Raw genomic sequence first — 19,668 nt, 5'->3', positions numbered from 1 at the left:
AGTACATTTGAATTGTAAACACGATTCTCACATTTAAAAAATATTTTTTTTAATGTTTATTTTTGAGAGAGAGAGAGAAAGAGAGAGTGCGTGCAAGCGGGGTAGGGGCAGAGAGAGAGGGAGACACAGAATCCGAAGCAGGCTCAAGGCTCTGAGGGGTCAGCACAGAGCCCGACACGGGGCTCAAACCCACGAACCGTGAGATAGTGACCTGAGCCGAAGTCGGATGCTTAACCAACTGAGCCACCCAGGCGCCCCATTCACATTTTGTCAGGGTTCTGGCAGGAAACGGATGACACCCTCAAGCTGGGAAACAGAAGAGAGGTTATAGAGAAATGATTACAGGGGTGTGGGCACGAAGAGTGAAGAGAGACAGAACAGTGGACCAGCGCCAACCCCACATGAAGGGGCAAGCACACTGAGCACGTGGCACAGCCCACAGAGGGGCGGCCGTGAAAGGGGAGGTGGCCTTCCATACACCTGCAGCGACCACCAGGGAGGGACCAGCAGGGACGGAGTCAGGGAATGAAGACCTTCAACGTCCTCCTTCTGTTCTCCTCCCATGACCACTAACTGGCTGAGCCAGGGGACAAGGCTGCCAATTCGCCAGCCTTCTGGGGCACAGAGCAGGGTAGAGACACGGAGAATGGATCTGACACACGAATGGAAAATATCCAACACAGAATCTGTGTGTTCTATGAAGATGAACGTTCTCATCTTTAGCTGGAAGCCCAATGTGCACTTTACTAAGTGACCTGGACAATCACACACACACACACACACACACACACACTAACCGGACTGACCGTCCTGCCGCTAGGAGAGCAGCTATGAAATTGACACAGAAACACAGACCAGTGTTAAGGCAAGCTTAGGTCAGCACCACATGGTATAAATACACGGTGACTGCAACTAAGTGAAAATGTTAGCACAGGTGTGCAAGAATTATTACAGCACAAGTGTTGGAATATTGGAACCATGGAATTCTTTCTTTTTGCAAAATGTTCCTCAGTGATTTTTGTGTTCCCTTTCCCAATCACCACATGTTAACTATGAGATCTTAGATGAGTTATTCAACCTGCCTCACCTATGAAACAGGCCGGTTGTACCTCTTGAGACTGTTATGAGGATTAACTAGACTGAAGAAAGCCAAAGATGTATGGAAACAGCAGAAAACAAGTCACAACAACAAGGCAAAAGCGCTTACCCCAGGACGTGCCCTGAGGTGATGGGACCACAAAGTCTAGCACCATAACTTTCTTTCCCAAGATGGCAGCTTCCTACAAAAAAAAGGTACAGATAAAGGTCTCGTCATTTTCCTGACAATCCCCCAATTTTTGTCTCCCCGAAAGGAAAAGACTATGTAAGAACACAGCCTTTACTTTTTATTATCACAGTAAAAGCTTGGACTGTAACGTCAAAATTGGCTTTTCTCAAGTAGGGGAAGGGGGCGCCTGGGTGGCTCAGTCAGTTAAGTGTCCGACTTCGGCTCAGGTCATGATCTCACAGTCCGTGGGTTCGAGCCCCGCGTCGGGCTCTGTGCTGACTGCTCAGAGCTTGGAGCCTGTTTCAGATTCTGTGTCTCCCTCTCTCTCTGACCCTCCCCCGTTCATGCTCTGTCTCTCTCTGTCTCAAAAATAAATAAATGTTAAAAAAAAATAAATAAAGTAGGGGAAGAAGTGCTTATGGCAATCGCCAGGAAAATTATCTCTGAGTTTCATTATTTTCATACCTGAGCACATGCAAGGCCACCAGAACCGCCCCCAATGACAATGAGGTCATAATCGTATGTTGAGTCTTCCTGAAGGAGCTTCTGTAACAAACCACTCTGATGTGCCTACGGTGTAATCAAAGGAGAGAGTATGGCATGACCTTTTAAAAATCTGTTTCTTTGTACCCTATGTTTAATCAGCATGGATTGCTTTTCTAAAACTCTTAGAAACAGTCTCTAATTGGACTTTAAGATACAAAACAGATGAACATAAGGGAAGGGGAGCAAAAATAACATAAAAACAGGGAGGGGGACAAAACATAAGAGACTCTTAAATATGGAGAACAAACAGAGGGTTGCTGGAGGGGTTGTGGGAGGGGGGAGGGGCTAAATGGGTAAGGGGCTTAGGGAATCTACTCCTGAAATCATTGGTGCACTATATGTTAATTTGGATGTAAATGACATAATAAATTTTTAAAAAGCACAAGAAACAGTCTCTAATTTATCTAACTTCGAATTATAAATTTATCTAGATGGTATTCAAATAGGGTCCAACTAGATAGAATGTATGCCAAGTACATACATTTTTTGTTCATTATCACCTGACATCTAGACATGTGTCAAATAACCCACAGGTCATGGCTTTTTGTCAGATGAGGTCATGTGCCTTGGTCTAACCATCAAAATATCATAACCCAGTACAGTAAAATATAAAATAGCCAAGCATCATTTTTCAAGATCCTCTATCTTCTGTTCACCTGTGGTAGGCTTTATTTTGAAACTCTTCTGCATCATCAGCAGGATATACACTTTACATTTTTACCTGGTTTCTCATGATTTGACCTAAATTTTGCAGCTTCTTAGTAACCTTCCTATACAACACAAAATTTTGCTTTTTCTTTCAACCGTGGTCACAAAGGCTGGCTCTTGCACAATGTCTCTTGCTTGCTTGGCCTGCCTTTTGAGCAAAGTAGCTTGGGCGAGGGGCGCCTGGGTGACTCAGCCAGTTGAGCGACTGACTTCGGCTCAGGTCATGACCTCCCAGTTCGTGGGTTCAAGCCCCGCGTCGGGCTCTGTCTGACAGCTCAGAGCCTGGAACCTGCTTCCGATTCTGTGTCTCCCTCCCTCTCTGCCCCTCCCCTGCTTGCACTCTTTCTCTCCCTCTCTCTCAAAATAAGTACACATTAAAAAAACAAAAGTAGTAGCTTGGGTGAGGTTAGACGTTCAATGTGTGAGGTAACAACAGTTTTCTTTATGTGAAGATGGGAGCTCCATCCACAACGCTGGCTTTAGGGACACCAGGTGGCACCAGCTCATCCTGGGAAGCACAGTGGAAAAGCTACTTAACTATGGGACTCAGCGCAGGCCACACGGCCCCCGAAGGATGGGTGTCCCTGGAGGCTTTTGGCACATTCTAAGGACTCCTCTGGCCTCCTGACTTCAAGCTGCCCTTAGGAAACTGTGAATCCTAAGCATCAGCCATGCAAGGCAGCTCCTTTCATAAGAAATGGAATTGATGGGGCGCCTGGGTGGCTCAGTCGGTTAAGCCTCTGACTTTGGCTCAGGTCATGATCTCACAGTTTGTGAGTTCGAGCCCTGCGTCAGGCTCTGTGCTGACAGCTCAGAGCCTGGATCCTGCTTCAGATTCTGTGTCTCCCTCTCTGTCCCTTCCCTGTTCATGCTCTGTTGCTCTCTCTCTCTCTCTCTCAAAAATAAACATTAAAAAAAAATTTTTTTTTAAGTGGAATTCAGAACTCTACGTTCCAGATTCATCTTCTGACATCTTCTCCAGGTTACGAGTGGCAAGACCAGCACTCCCGTAGGTGTTTAGGGATCTCTAGATTAAGGTACATACCTCCATGGGAACTGGGTGATGGCTTCTGGGACTAATGAAGCAGGTTGTTAATAGATAACAATGCTGATCATAGATTAACATACAATGCAGACAATCTATTTTCCCAAGAAAATGTAATTTTAAGTTACAATCTGAAATAGAAGTATTTAATCACTACTACCACTTACATACATACATAAAAACTATAAGGGAACAGGATTTTAATAAAAGTAAGCAGTTATAGAATAAGGATCTAACTTAAAAAGAAACAGCAATCTGGGGGGCCAGGGTGGCTCAGTCGGTTAAGTGCCAGACTTCAGCTCAGGTCATTATCTCACAGTTTGTGGGTTCTAACCCCGCATCAGGCTCTGTGCTGACAGCTCGGAGCCTGGAGCCTGCTTTGGATTCTGTGTCTCCCTCTCTCTTTGGCCCTCTCCCACTCTCTCTCTCTCTCTAAAATAAACATTAAAACAAAAATGAAAAAAAGAAACAGCAATCTCATCTATCACTACTTTCAAGATGATCTGATAACTCTCTTACACGCTTTTCCATTTTACAACTTCCAAAAGACAAATGAATAGACTCCTAAAAGCCATTCTCACCCCTTTTGAATAAATGTGAAAACAAACTTTGAAGAAACAGCATTAAAAACATATAATACTATTATTACCTGGAAAGTTCGATCGCATCCACCCATATGCACTTTATTCACAAAAATATTGGGCACAGTTCTCTGATTAGTGATTTCTGACAGCATTTCTTGAACATTGGCCCCATCATCTGAAGAATAAAAACTTAAATATGTAAAAACATTGAAAGGGTTCCAAACTTTTGGGAGTTGAACAGAAGTGTTACAACACCAAACGCTCACATGCACACAGCCATAAAAGGTCAGTATTTACATATTTATATATTATATAACTTCACAAAATGATGACTCAAGAAGAGGAAACACCCATGTATTTTCAAAGGAAACAAAGAATAAAGGCAAATCTATAAATTCATTTAAAACAAATCCTTCTAAATTAGATTTTGATGCATTATTCAGTGGCCATGCCAAGACAAATAGGTAAGAATCTCCTTTAAAGAGCAAATATCAAGATATAATCTGCTTCAACTGTAATAACTCAGAAAATACTCCCTATAATTACATGTGAAAAATCTTTATGACCCATAGTCCAAGTGTATCCTCCACCCCGAAAAATAAAACAAGGCCACGACTACCTCTGACTCCCCTATTTGGTATACGTCGTAGAAAAGTCTCAAAGATTCAGGAACATTTCACTTGTTAAGGAGACATGACTAAGAGGAGTTGGTGAAGTCTGGTGGAGGCAGAAACTAAACTGTTTTCAGTTCACCACCCTGGTTCCCACCCTTGCAGACCACATGTGTAAAGTGCTCAGTTAATATTAGCTGGATGGATGAGAGATGACAAGAATTCAAAAGCGTAAAGCTGAAAAGTTCCTGTGTTTCCCTGCATGGCTAATACAATCAGGAAGTAAGGGTAGTTTCTTTTCATTTATAACAGCTTAATCTATTTTGCCAGAAAGTTGGCAGATACTTATGACATGCCTTGAAGGGTTTCAAGGTTAGCCGTTTATACATCTTCCTCCTGCTCCCTTCCCTCAAATATGAAAAGCATATAAATAAAAAAATCTAGGGGCGCCTGGGTGGCTCAGTCGTTTAAGCATCCAACTTCGGCTCAGGTCATGATCTCACACTCCGTGAGTTCGAGCCCCATGTCGGGCTCTGTGCTGACAGCTCAGAGCCTGGAGCCTGCTTCGGATTCTGTGACTGCCTCTCTCTCTGCCCCTCCCCTGCTCACTCTGTGTCTCTCTCTCTCTCTCAAAAATAAATAAACATTAAAAAAAAATCTACACCCAATTATTTGTCGTGTAGTGTTCTATTTTCTGCATGGTTGAATGTAGACAAAGACGGCTCGCCTAACCCAAAGAGACAAGAGTAAATTGAACTGAACAAAGCAAACGGCAGGTAGTTAGTCTTGTTGCTGTTTATTACAAACAAAAGTATACACTACCCATCCTACTTACCAACTTGATCAAGTTCCAAGATATTACACTGAACGCCCAAAGAAGAAAACAGTTCTTTAACCTGTAACAAAAATGTACCTGGGTTTTACACTCAGGAAGATTCAACAGAGCTACAAAATATGGCATACAGGTGTTCGAAGTAGATGTCCAGTTACCTAATCGCAGTCAAAGTAGTATTTTAAGGTCCCTTTTCACCATCACTTAACACCCTTCATGCCCTCAGCCCTCCAGAGAAAGCCCAGACATTCCACTTCCGGGACAGAGGCACTGGGAGCTTGGCAGAACCGCTCCCTGGTGAAACACCCACAACTGGTGAAAACTACTAAAGAAACAATCATTTAAAGTCTCTGGGAATTGTCCTAAGGGCACACAGCAAATGAAGCATTTAGTCAAGCAACTCTGGTAGATCAGAGTCATGACCTGCACCCTCCCGCCCCTGCCCCTAGGTCAGCTAGATAGAAGCTCTATTTCAAGTGTGAACAAGAAAATGAGGCTCCCTAATCCCTGAAATCCCTGGCACCAGAAGGGGCAGGCCACTGGCATTTCTTAGTCTCACCACCGCTCAGAGTGGCAAAAGCCACCATTCGTGGAGAGTGTGGCTAACGACACAGGAGCTCCTCCCTTCCTCCCTTCTTTCACCCAGCCCCCACTCACAGATCAAAGGCTCTACCCCCGGCCAAAAATACTGTACAGCAAGGTTTCGGGCTGGGAGAGGTAAGCCAACAAGACCAGAGGCTATAGTCCGCACCCAGAACCCCACTCATAAAGCCGGGTTGTCATGCCAAGAGAATAAGGTCGCTGTCCCACCCCTAGGTCTGGAGCAAGGTCTCAGAGATTTTGCCCAGGGGAAGAGGTAACCTAAGATCAGAGAGGCCAAAGCTCTATCCAAAAGAAAGGACTTTATTTGAAATAGACTGGGGTAGGGGGAGGGGGGCGGCAGGGAGGTCAAAGTCTAAAGGCACTCTTGAAAACAATGAAGATTCTGGTGGTAAGAAAAAAGGAGAAGGCTGGTAGCTTCCTGAGAGTAACAGACAATTGCAAACCGGCAAGTTTACCAGAGAAAGCCAAGAAGCTTTGGCCAATAGCCCCTCTAGGGTCAGAATGAGTCACAAATAGGCTTCAAAAACTACCCCTGCAAAGGGGCCCAGACCTCACTGGACAAGAGCGTGGACAAGGCTTTGGCTCAGGTCATGATCTCACTGTTCATGAGTTCGAGCCCCGTGTCAGCATAGAGCCTGCTTCAGATCGTCTGTCCTCCCCTCTCTCGGCCCTTTTTCTCTCACACTCTTTCTCTCTCTCTCTCTCAAAATAAATAAACATTTAAAAAAAAGTTCACTGGAGTGCCTCAACATAGATTTAAACTGGCAAAAGAAAATAATTAGCATACTTGAGGATACATCAATAGAGATTGTGCAACCTGAAACCACAGAGAAAAAAGAAGGGGGGAAAAATGGATAGTGTCAGAGAAACATGTCAGAGAAACTGAGCACACCAACATACACAGGGTGAATATGAGAAAAAAAGAAAGGAGAAGGAAGTTTTTTGAAGAAATGTCTAAAAATGTCCCCAATTTGATGAAAAACAGTAATCTACATATCCAAGAAGTTCAACAATCTTAAAGTAAGATAACTTAATAGGAAACGGGTCAAAGATCTACAGCAATGAAGTGTATGCCCAATGAAGAAAACACCGAATTTAAAATAGCAGAAAATCCTGCGGCATTTTTAATGGCGTGTAAGTCACCCACTCCTTGATGTTTCAAGGCACAATAAGAGGTGAGCAGCAGCCTGGGCCCCAGTTCCGTTCCACAAAATGGGGAGAGCACACAGCCCAACTGTGCATGTTCTAACTCAAGGGCTGCCTTAGGGATCGGTCTCTGTGATGCCTAACTCAGAGTTCAGATGGTCAAAAGTGGCTGGGATCTTAGGCTAGTGGAAGCCATGAGGTGCAGTGGGGGTCACTCACGAAAACTGAAAATGGACTACAAATCTGCAGACGATTGGGGGCAAGAAATTACAGGCAGGAGACTACAAGATAACAGCTAAGGTCCCAAGTAGAAGCAGGGGAAAGATTCTTGAGGAATTTAACACACCTTAAAGATTTTTTTTTAAGTGTATTTATGTATTTTGAAAGACAGCGAGAGAGGGAAAGGGAGAAAGAGAGAGCATGCACCCACGCACAAGCAAGAAGGAAAGGGGCGGAGAGAGAGGGAGAGAGAGAGAATCCCAAAAAGGCTCCATACTGTCAGTGCAGAGCCTGACAGGGGGCTCGAACTCGCAGTGAGTTCACGACCTGAGCTGAAATCAAGAGTTGAATGCTTAACTGAATGGGCCACCCAGGCGCTAACATACTTCAAAACAGCCCTGTATAGGGGCGCCTGGGTGGCGCAGTCAGTTGAGCATCTGACTTCGACTCAGGTCATGATCTCGCGGTTCACGAGTTTGAGCCCCGCGTCAGGCTCTACGCTGACAGCTCGGAGCCTGGAGCCTGCTTCGGATTCTGTGTCTCCCTCCCTCTCTGCCCCTCCCCTGCTCATGCTCTGTCTCACTCTCTCAAAAATAAAGGTTAACAAAACCAAACCAAAACAGCCTTGTATACAGGAAAATTGAGCCCATGTGTGAAAAGCACAGACAGGACCAGGGAAGACAAATGTCCAGAAAAGGCCTAAAAAGATGGCAAGACTTCATGCTGCACTGATTAGTGAAGTTCTCCCCCAGCATGAAGCCAGTCTGCAAAGACTATGACAGGTAGCTGTTTTATATGCTGAATTTTCAACTAAAGATCATATGCATACAAAGAAATAAAAGAACACGACCCATTCAAAGGAAAATACAAATCTCCAAAAACATCCTGAACAAATACAGCCTTCAGATTTACTTGACAAAGACTTTAAAACATTTTTTTAATGTTTTATTTATTTTTGAGAGAGAAACAGAGACAGAGACAGAGACAGAGTGTAAGTGGGGGAGGAGCAGAGAGGGAGACACAGAATCCAAAGCAGGCTCTAGGCTCCAAGCTGTCAGCAGAGACAGAGCCCGACATGGGGCTTGATCTTGCGAACTGTCAGATCATGACCTGACCCGAAGTCGGATGCCCTAACCGACTGAGCAACCCAGGCACCCCTTACAACAACTATTCTAAACACAAAGAGAAAAATACAAGGAGTTAAAGGAAACCAGGAAAATGATACAGAAGTAAAAAGAGATTATCAACAAAAAGATAAGAAATAACCACACAGAAACTCTAAAACTGAAAAATCCAATGACTGAATTGAAAAAGTCACTGGATGGGCTGAACAGAAAACTCCCAACACGCAGAAGAAAGGATCAGTGAATTTGAAGAAGGGGCATTTGAAATTACTGTGAGGCACAAAAAGGAAAAAGAATGAATAAAAATGAACACAGAATAAGAGATTTAAAGGACATCATAAAGTAGAACAATATATACACTACAGGAATTGAAGAAAGAATCATAGAGCTTATTTGAAGAAATCATGGCCAAAAACTCCCCAAATTTGAGGAAAGACATAGATATACAAACACAAGAAACTAAAAGAAAACCCAAAGGAAAAGCCCAAAAAGACCCAAACCAAGAAACACTGTAATCAAACTCTTGAAAGACAAAGACAAGGAGATGATATTGAAAGTATGAAGAACAAAGTAACTTACAAGTAAGAAGTACAAGGAATCCTCCTAAGATTATTGGTGGACTTTTCAGTCAAAACCTTGTAGTCCAGAGGCAGAGGGATGAAACATTTAAAATGTTAAAAGGAAAAAACCACCAACTAAGGATTCTATGTCTGGCCACAAACCAACAAACCAACAACACAAACAAAAAAACCCAGTCCTTCAAATATGAGGGGAGGGGCACCTGGGAGGCTCAGTCGGTTGAGCATCCAACTTCGGCTACAGTCATGATCTCATGGTTCGCAGGTTCGAGCCCTGCATCGGGCTCAATGCTGACAGCTCAGAGCCTGGAGCCTGCTTGAGTTCTGTGTCTCCCTCTCTCTCTGCCCTTTGCCAGCTCACACTGTCTCTCTCAGAAATAAATAAACATTTAAAAAAAAGTTTTTTTTAAATATGAGGGGAGAAATTAAGACTTTCCCAGATAAACAAAAATTGAGGTAGTATTAATACTAGGCCTGCCCTACAAGAAATGCTAAAGAAAGTCCTTCAAGTTGAAATGAAACAATGTTATTTGGAAATTCAAAGCCATATGAAGATGCAAAATTCTCCAGTAAAGCTAAACATATGGACAAATATACAAACAAGTGTTGTTATGATTTTAGTTCATAATTACATTTTTTTTAATGTTTATTATTTTCAGAGAGAGAGCAAGCATGAGCATGAGAGGGGGAGAGGCGGAGAGAGAGAATCCCAAGCAGGCTCCATGCTATCAGCACAGAGCCTAACATGGGGCTCAGTCCCATGAACTGTGAGACTATGACCCGAATGGAAACCAAGAGTCAGACACTAAACTGACTGAACCACCCAGGTGCCCTCATAAGTACATTTTCTTACTCTTCTATAAGGTTTAAAAAAAAACCAATAGCATAAAAATAACTATAAATCTATAGTAATGGATACATATATATAAAGATGTAATCTGTGACACTGACAACGTAAAAAGAGGCAGAACTACCAAGGAGCAGAGTTTTTGTGTGTGGCAAAGTTAAGTTGCTATCAGTTTAAAACAGGTAATACCTTTAGGATGTTATATATAATCCCCATGGTAGCCACAAAAATATCTAGCAAATACACACAAATGGACATGAGAAATGTCACTACAAAAAAATCAACTGAACACAAAAGAAGACTGTCAGAAAGAAAAGAATGGACAAAAAACCTGTGAGTTATCCAGAAAACAAATACAATGGTAAAAGTCCTTCCCTAACAATAATTACTTTAAATATAAATGGATTAAACTCTCTAATCAAAAGACAAAGACTGTCAGACTGATAAAAAGACAAGATCCAACATCATGCTGTCTAGAAGAGATTCACTTTAGAGCTAAGGACATACGTAAATTCAAAGTAAAAAGACAGAAAAGATATTCCATTAAATAGTAACCAAAAGAGAGCAGGGATGGCTATACTGATATAAGACAAAATAAACTTTAAATCAAAACTGTTATAACAGACTAAAAAGGACATCACAGGGGTGCCTGGGTGGCTCAGTTGGTTAAGCATCTGACTTCAGCTCAGGTCATGATCTTGCAGTTTGTGGGTTCAAGCCCTGTGTTGGGCTCTGTGCTGATAGCTCTGCTTCAGATTCTGTGTCTCCCTCTCTCTCTGCTCCTCCCCTGCCTGCGCTTTGTCCCTCCCTCTCTCTCTCAAAAATAAACATTAAAAAAAATTTTTTTAAACATCATATAAGGATAAAAGAGTTAATATGCCAAGACGATGTAACAATTATAAAAACGTATCCACCAAACATCAGAGCTTCAAATATATGATGCAAACCCTAAACAAACTGAAGATAGAAATGGACAGAATTATAATTATAGTAAGAGACTTTAATATTCCACTTTCAAAACTAGATAGAACAACGAGACAAAAGATCAATAAGGAACCAGAGGACTGAAGAACACTGCAGACCAAATGGACTTCATAGACATATTACGAAATACCGAATCCAAGATAGGCAGAATACACATCTCAAGTACACATGGAACATTCTCCAGGGTAGACCATATGCTAGGCCACAAAACAAGTCTTAATTAAGAAAAAAAAAATGAAATCATAAAAAGTATCTGTTTTGATCATTGTAGAATGAAACTAAATATCAATAGCAGAAAGAAAACCAGAAGGTCCACAAATACGTGGAAATTAAACCAACACATTCTTAAACAATGGGTCAATGAAGAAATCACAAGGGAAATTAGAGAACATCTTCTCAAAGGAACATACAACATACCGAATAAAACAGTAAAATTTATGGGACCCAGTGAAAGTAGTGATTAAAGGAAAATCTATAGCTGTAAATGCTTATATTAAGAAAGAGAGAATATCTTTTTTATTTTGTTTTTATTGATTTTAGCAAGAGAGAGAGAAAGAGAGAGAAAGTGCAAGTGTGGGAGAGGGGCAGAGGGAGAGAAAGAGAGAATCTTAAGCAAGCTCCACACTCAGTGCAGAGCCCAATGTGGGGCTTTATCCCATGACCCTGGGATCACGACCTAAGACTAAATCAAGAGTCAGATGCTCAGCCAACTGAGCCACCCAGTCACCCCAAGAGGAAATATCTTAATAATCTAACTGTACAATTTAAGAAACTAGAGAGTATAACTAAATTCCAAGCTAGCAATGGGGAGGAAATGACATAAAGATCACAGCAGAGATAAACAAAATAGAGAATAGAAAAACAATAGAGGAAATCAACAAAACCAAGAATTGGTTCTTTGAGAAGATCCACAAAATTGATATAACTTTAGCTACAATGACTAAGAAAAAAACAGAGAGGACTCAAATAACTAACATCAGAATTGAAAGAGCATTACTACTGTTTTTACAGAAAGAAAAAGAATTACAAGAGAGTACTATGAACAACTGTACATTACAAATTAGATAATCTACATGAAATCTATAAATTCCTAGAAACACACAACTTCCTAAGACTGAATCATGAATAGTGAATGGAAATAGACCTATAACTAGTAAGGAGACTGAACCTGCAATCAAAAGCCTCCCAACAAAGAAAAGCCCAGGACTAGATGGCTTCGCTGGTGAATTCTACCAAACATACAAAGAAGAAGAAACACCAATCCTCCTCAAACTCTTCCAAAACATTGAAGAGGGTACACTTCTAAGCTCCCTTTAAGGCTAATGCACCATTACACTGATACCAAAGCCAGACAAAGACACTACGAGAAAACCACAGACCCTGATGAATAGTGATGCAAAAATCCTCAACAAAATAATAGCAATAAAAATTCAACAGTATATTAAAAGTATTATATACCATGGCCAAGTGGGATTTATTCCTAAAATGTACGTATGGTTCAACATGTAAACACAGATCAACATAATACACCACATTAACAGAATGAAGGAAAGAAACTACACGATCATCTCAATGAATACAGATATAACATTTAAGAAAATTCAACATCTTTTTCATGACAAAAACACTCAAAAAAACTAAGAATAAAAAAAAACTACCTCAACATGCTGAAGACCATATACAAAAAGCCCACAGATAATACCATACTTGACGGTGAAAGATTGAAAGCATTTCCTCTAAGACGAGGGGCAAAACAAGAATGCCCGCTTTCACCACCTCTATTCAACGAAGTACTAGAAATCCCAGCCAGAGAAATAAGGCAAAAAAAAAAAAAAAAAAAAAAAAAAAGAAAGAAAGAAAGAAAAGGCATCAAAATTGGAAAAGAAGTAAAACTCTCTCTGTTAAATGATTACTTATAGTATAAAACCCTAATGACTGTACCAAAGAACTGTTAATAAACTCAGCAAAGTTGCAGAATACAAAATCAACAGCAAAAAAATCAGTTGCTTTTCTACATACTAACAATGAACAATCTAAAAGAGAAATTAAGACAAAAACTCCACTTACAATAGCATAAAGAAGCATACTTAGGAATAAACTCAGGAAGGAGGCAAAGACTTGTACTCTGACAGCTATCTGTTGCTGAAAGAATTAGACACCGATAAATGGAAAGAAATCCCATGTTCATGGAATAGAAAACTTTACATTGCTAACACTAGCTACAGCAATCTACATATTTAGTGTAATCTCTATCAAAACCCCAAAAACAAATTTTGCAAAAATAGACAAATCCATCCTAAAATTCATACAGAATCTCAAGGGAAACCTGAAGAGTCAAAAACACCTTGAAAAGGAATAAAGTTGGAGGTCTCACACTTCCTGATTTCAAAAACTGCTACAAACTTACTGTAACCAAAACAGTATGATACTGGCATATAAACACAGACATAAAGACAACAGAAGAAAACAGGAATTTCAGAAATAAAGTCACACATATAAGGTTCAATGACTTTTTGACAAGGGTGCCAAGACCATTTAATGAGGAAAGGACAGTCTTTTCAACAAATGGTGCTGAGAAAACTGGATGGATATCCAGCATGCAAAAGAACGAAGTTGGAGCCTTACCTAACACCACATACAAAGATTAACTCAAAATGGATCAAAGACATAAACATGAGAGCTAAAACTATAAACCTTCTTAGAAGAAAACATAAGGCAAAAGCCTTACAACACTGGATTTGGCAATGATTCTTTCAATATGATACGAAAGGCACAGGGAACAAAGAAAACAGACAAATTGGATCTCATGAAAATTAAAAACTTTTGTGCATCATAGGACACTATCAACGGAGGAAACTGTTGAGTTCCACTTGCAAATCACAAACCTTGTAAGGGATTCACATCTAGAGTATATAGAGAACTCCTAAAAGTCAACAACAACAAATAACTCAATTTAAAAACTTGAAACAGCACTTGAATTGACATTTCTCCAGAGAAGATATTAGCCATTATCAAATGGCCAATAAGGACGTGAAAAGATAGCCATCAGGGAAATGCAAATCAAAACCACAATGAGATGCCACTTTGTGCCCATCAGGATAACTATTATTAAAAACAAAACAAAACAAAAAACAGAAAATAACAAGTGTTGGCAAGGATTTGGAGAAACTGGAAACTGTTGGTGGAAATGTGAAATGGTGTGACCACTACGGAAAACAGCGTGGTAGTTCCTTAAAAAATTAAAAATTGAACTACCACATACACGATCCAGCAATTCCCATCTCCGCGTATATACCCAAAAGAACTCAAAGGAGGGACTCAAACATCAATTTGTACACCCCTGTTAACAACAGCAACATTCACAATGGCCTAAAGGTGGAAGCGACCCAAGTATCCGTCACTGGAGGAACACATATAATGGATTATTCAGAAAAGAAATTCTCTCAGGCTACAACGTGGAGGAACTTTGAGGATACTGTGCTCAGTGAAATAAGTGAGTCACAAGAAGGCATATCTTGCATGATGTCACTTATATGAGGCAACTAGAGTGGTTCAATTCATGGAGACGAAAACAGAATGGTGGTTTCCGGGGCTCGATGGGAACGGGAATGAAGAATTTAGCTGGGGAAGATGAAACAGGTTCTGTGGACAGATGGCAGTGATGATGGTTGCACAGTAATGGTTAAAACAGTAAAATTTATGTTATATATATGTTACTGCCCCCCACAAAGCTGACAACGGATGTATGAAATTTTAACACACAAACATATGGATTCAGGACTGGGGACACATGGCTTAAAGTTAATTTGGGGAAGAAGTTTAAAACCTCAGGGCGCTTCTGTGGGGCACCCAGGTGGCTCAGTCAGTTAAGCATCTGACTCTTGGTTTCGGCTCAGGCCGTAATCTCACAGGTTGTGAGTTTGAGCCCTGTGTCCGGCTCCCAGCTGGTAATGCGGAGCCTGGTTGGGATTCTCTCTCTCTCCCTCTCTCTCTGTCCCTCCACCACTCATGTCTGTGCATGCTCTCTTTCTCTCTCTCTCTCAAAAAAAAAAAAATAAATAAACTTAAAAAAAAAAATCAGGGCGTTTTTTTCCACTGTAGTTTGGGCCATTATCCTAACAGTAACGTCTCCACTCATCTAGCTGTTTCCACAGTCTACTCTTCATACCATTGCCAGATTTCAAATCACAGACCTCTTCACTCCTCTTCTCAAAAGTCTGAGATGACTCTGCCCACATCATTAAGTCCACGCTTACCTAGGAGCATTTTAAGGTCTCCTCAATATGACTTTAAGTGTAAATTTCCAGCCATTTTCCAATTACTCTCCTCATTCCTATCATATCCCCTCCGTTCAGCCACACACTATTTTCATTTCAGCATCTCCTACTTTTGCTTATACTAATTCTTTGGCTAGATGCTCTTTTTTACCTACAGATATCCAATGTATCTCTCAAGAAACAGCTTACATATAATTTCCTGAAAATTTTCCGATCCGCCACACAAGCGATTATCTTTGCCTCTCATTCTCTTTTTTTTTTTTTTTCAGTCACTTCTTGCAGGACAGGAGAGCTGGCTGATTACTGCTCATTGGACTATGAGTTCTCAGTTTATTCATTTTTGTGTTTCCACAACACTAAGCTCCCATAATGCTTGTTGAATAATATTAGTGGCCCAATCAAGGAAGAAACCTCTCTGCTTGATTCCACACAGATGTTGAATAAGGTGTCCAATTTGGGGTGATACATTTCAAAGGTTCATAGTCAAACTTTTGTACAATCAAATTAGTGAAGGGTCAAGTATACAGATAAATGATATGAGTACATAGAGAAAATGGGCTGGGGGCACCTGGGTGGCTCAGTCAGTTAAGTGTCCGACTTCAGCTCAGGTCATGATCTCACCGTTCCTAGGTTCGAGCCCTGCGTCAGGCTCTGTGCTGACACCTCAGAGCCTGGAGCCTGCTTCAGATTCTGTGTCTCCCTCTCTCTCTCTGCCCCACTCCCACTTGTGTTCTCTCTCTCTCTCTCTCAAAAATAAATAAAACATTTTTTAAAATAATAATAATAAAAAAAAGTGGGCTGCCTGGCCAGGTAAGAAAAACGCTGAGAGAAAATACCAGAAGATCGATCACTCAAGTAAAAGCAGATTTCCTTTTTTTTTTTTTTTTAATGTTTTTTATGAGAGAGACAGAGCATGAGCAGAGGAGGGGCAGAGAGAGAGAAGGAAACACAGAATCCGAAGCAGCTCCAGGCTCTGATCTGTCAGCACAGAGCCCAAAGTGGGGCTGAAACTCACAAACCATGAGATCAGGACCTGAGCCGAAGTCGGAAGCTCAAAGGACTGAGCCACCCAGGAGCCCCAGTTGGCTCAAGTTCTAAAAAAAAAAAATCTAACAATCAGAGCTATCCAATTATGTAATGGGACTGAAACTAGTTGCCACATTATTGAAAGTGTTGATAAACACAGGATGCAGGATCATTTGTCCTAAGATTTTCTTCATCAGCAAAGGTTCGACTAGAATGATCTAAGACCATTTATTTATTCAATGCACGCTACATGCCTGACACTATTCTAGGCCCCAGTGATACAACAGTGGACAGGTACCTTTCTGATCACTTGGCCCTTTTATAAGCTCCAAAGGACAACTTAAAAGAGCAGAGATAGAAGGCAACGCCTGGAAACAGATCAATGCATACAGAAGAACTTGATGGTCATGATGAGTGAGCATTCAAAGTAGCACAGAAAGGGGACGCCTGGGTGGCTCAGTTGGGTAAGCCTCTGACTTCAGCTCAGGTCATGATCTCACGGTTCACAACTTCGAGCCCTGTGTCAGGCTCTGTGCTGACAGCTCAGAGCCTGGAGCCTGCTTCGGATTCTGTGTGTGTCTCTCTCTCTGCCTCTCCCCCGCTCATGCTCGCTCGCTCTCTCTCTCTCTCTCTCTCTCTCTCTCTCGAAGATACATAAACATTAAAACAACAACAACAACAAAGTAGCACAGAAAGGATGAACTCTCCAATAAATGAAACAGTGATTATCTGGTAAGTCATAAAGAAAAAAACCAAACTGGATCTCCACTCACATCATCAGCATCAAGTACAGGTAGAATAAAGGTGTGAGAAGGTGTCAGAAGCATGCTCCAAAACTTTCAGGAGCTAAAACAGGAGAGTATTTTTATGACCTCGGAGGTAGAAACAGGTTTCTTAAAGATGATACAAAAAGCACAAAGGAAAAAGAAGTGACAGACTCAACTACATTAAACTTGGCAAATTTCAGTTAGCTGAAAAATCTCACAATCAGAATGAAAAGAAAAGTCAAATCTGGGAGACTGCCAACACATATATCCAAAGGATCAGCACCCAAAATATACAAAGAACAGCTATGAATCAGAACAAAAATAAATACCTGACAGAGAAATAAGCATGAGATGTGAATTTCATAGAGAGGAAACCCAAATGACCTGTAAACACATGAGAAGATGTTTACCTTGTTGGGGAAATTGAAAATTAAAGCCACAGAAGACTACCATTTCATAACTGCCAGAATGGCGATCATTAAATGTCTCAACAGTTGGCAAGAACTTAGAACAAGGGGAGCAGTTATATACTGCCAGCGGTATAATCACTTGGAAAAACGTCTTGGAGTCACTTAGGCAAGGTCAGCTTCAAGATACCTACTCTAAGATAAAGTGTTACATACTTGCACATAGCTTACTTGCAAGAAAAGGCACAGCTGTACTGTTTTCAAGAGCAAAATACAAGACACAGCACAATCAATAAAATGTGGTATGATTCATCCTAAGGATTACAGATATGAAAATTAACAAACCACAGCTGCAGATACTAACACGCGTGAGTCTCTAAAACATAACTGCTGAGAGGAAAACTGCAAAATAATACATATGTATGATTTCTACTTTCATAAAGTACCAAAACAAGCCAAATGCAACAAAATATCATTTAAGGATATACATGTATTTGGGAAAACTGTAAAGCAAAGCAAGGAATTTTGGACAGTGGTAAACCCCAGTGGGGGTGGGCTGGAGGGGGAGGGAGGAGTATGTTAATAAAGGGAAACCTCACTAAAATGTAGTTGGGGGGTTCAGGAGGGATAGCTCTCACACCCTACCACTCCCCATCAATTGCAAACCCAACAAGGAGAAGGATCTTGCTCAGATACTATCACTACCCCAGCAGAAAGAAGAAAGCCTTTCTCAGCCCCAGGGAACAGCCTAGCCAGTACAGCCAGTGAAAAGCCATCATGCTCGGAACCCCCAGTTTACCCCAGAGGACTTCTTGTTTACAATGGCCCTGCCAATCTCCCTCTTCCTCTATAAAAAAGCAGCCCTCTCCTCTGTTACGGTTTTGCCTGTGGTTTCATGGTAGTTTGCTTGTCCTGGACTGTAATTCTGCTCTTCTTTTTTTTTACTATTTTTTTTAACGTTTATTTATTTTTGAGACAGAGAGAGACAGAGCATGAATGGGGGAGGGTCAGAGAGAGAGGGAGACACAGAATCTGAAGCAGGCTCGAGGCTCTGAGCTGTCAGCCAGACTTGGGGCTCAAACTCAGGAGCTGTGAGATCATGACCTGAGCTGAAGTTGGACGCTTAACTGACAGAGCCACCCAGGTGCCCAAGACCATTTGTTTACTGTTTATTTATTCTTGACAGGGAGAGCACGAGAGAGAGAGAGAGAGAGAGAGAGAGAGAGAGAGAGCGAGCGATAGCGAGAGAGAGCGCGCATGAGCAGGGGAGGGGCAGAAAGAGAGGGAAACAGAATCGGAAGCAGGCTCCAGGCTCTGAGCTGTCAGTAGAGCCCAACCCGGGGCTCGAACCGGAAAACCACGAGATCACAACCTGAACTGAAGTCGGAGCCACCCAGGCGCCGCGGGCAGTTTTATTTTTAAGGTTAGCAGTAAGGAGGAAGAGGCATCCAAGGTTTCCAAAACACAAGTGTTTCATTATCCTTTAAGATGTATATGCATGATGTACATGTTTTATGAAACAATATAAGGCAATGTAAACCTGAAAATAAACCTGAAAAACATAGCTTATAATTTGATAAACCTAACCTAATAGTTTATGTTTTTTCATATTCCATGTATTATTATTTCAACTTTTTGATAATATGCAGTTCAAAGTACTGAAAGTCCCTGTTTGTACAGATGGGTTTCTCTTACTTGGGTTCGTTTCTACACGGGTCATTTTTCCACTAAAAACAAATGTGCCCAGAAAAACAATGTTGCATTCCCAGCCAGCCCAACAAAAGTTAAGGCAGTGGGCAAGACAGCTGAAATTACCCATCACCTGGTACCATCCTCGCACCCTTCCTTACGTTGGTTTAACAAGATGTGACAACCAAGGTTAGGGGGGGTTCTGTAACCTGGTCAAGGTCACGCAGTTAGGAAGTGGGATGTGAATCCAGCTTTAGTCTACTCCCACGTCCTGGCCTCTCCCCACACCACCCTTTCACCAAGCAAAAAGTTTGTGGAAATGCCTTTATCTCTCCAAATAAGCTCTTGATAAAGAAGCCAACATCAGGCTAACCGCCAGGAGAAGAACCACAGGCCGAGTCCCGAGAA

The 19,668-nt window shown here is 41.4% G+C and overlaps 1 protein-coding gene across 1 annotated transcript in view; it reads right to left on the bottom strand.

Annotated features, from left to right (window-relative positions):
* The window catches only part of TXNRD3 (thioredoxin reductase 3), a 77,262-nt gene that overhangs the window by 48,230 nt on the left and 9,364 nt on the right, over positions 1-19,668 (bottom strand). The window contains exons 3-6 of the mRNA XM_047095204.1: positions 5,597-5,657; positions 4,216-4,325; positions 1,733-1,837; positions 1,208-1,280 (exon numbers count right to left, since the gene is read on the bottom strand). Coding sequence (XP_046951160.1) covers positions 1,208-1,280; positions 1,733-1,837; positions 4,216-4,325; positions 5,597-5,657 — 349 coding nt within the window. The remainder of the gene's footprint in view (positions 1-1,207; positions 1,281-1,732; positions 1,838-4,215; positions 4,326-5,596; positions 5,658-19,668) is intronic.

This window comes from Lynx rufus, unplaced genomic scaffold (genome assembly GCF_022079265.1).
Source record: "Lynx rufus isolate CCGP_SWC_20201006 ecotype Redwood Valley unplaced genomic scaffold, mLynRuf1.p SCAF_4, whole genome shotgun sequence".
Classification (NCBI taxonomy): domain Eukaryota; kingdom Metazoa; phylum Chordata; class Mammalia; order Carnivora; family Felidae; genus Lynx; species Lynx rufus.
This window is presented reverse-complemented; position numbering and strand designations above follow the sequence as displayed.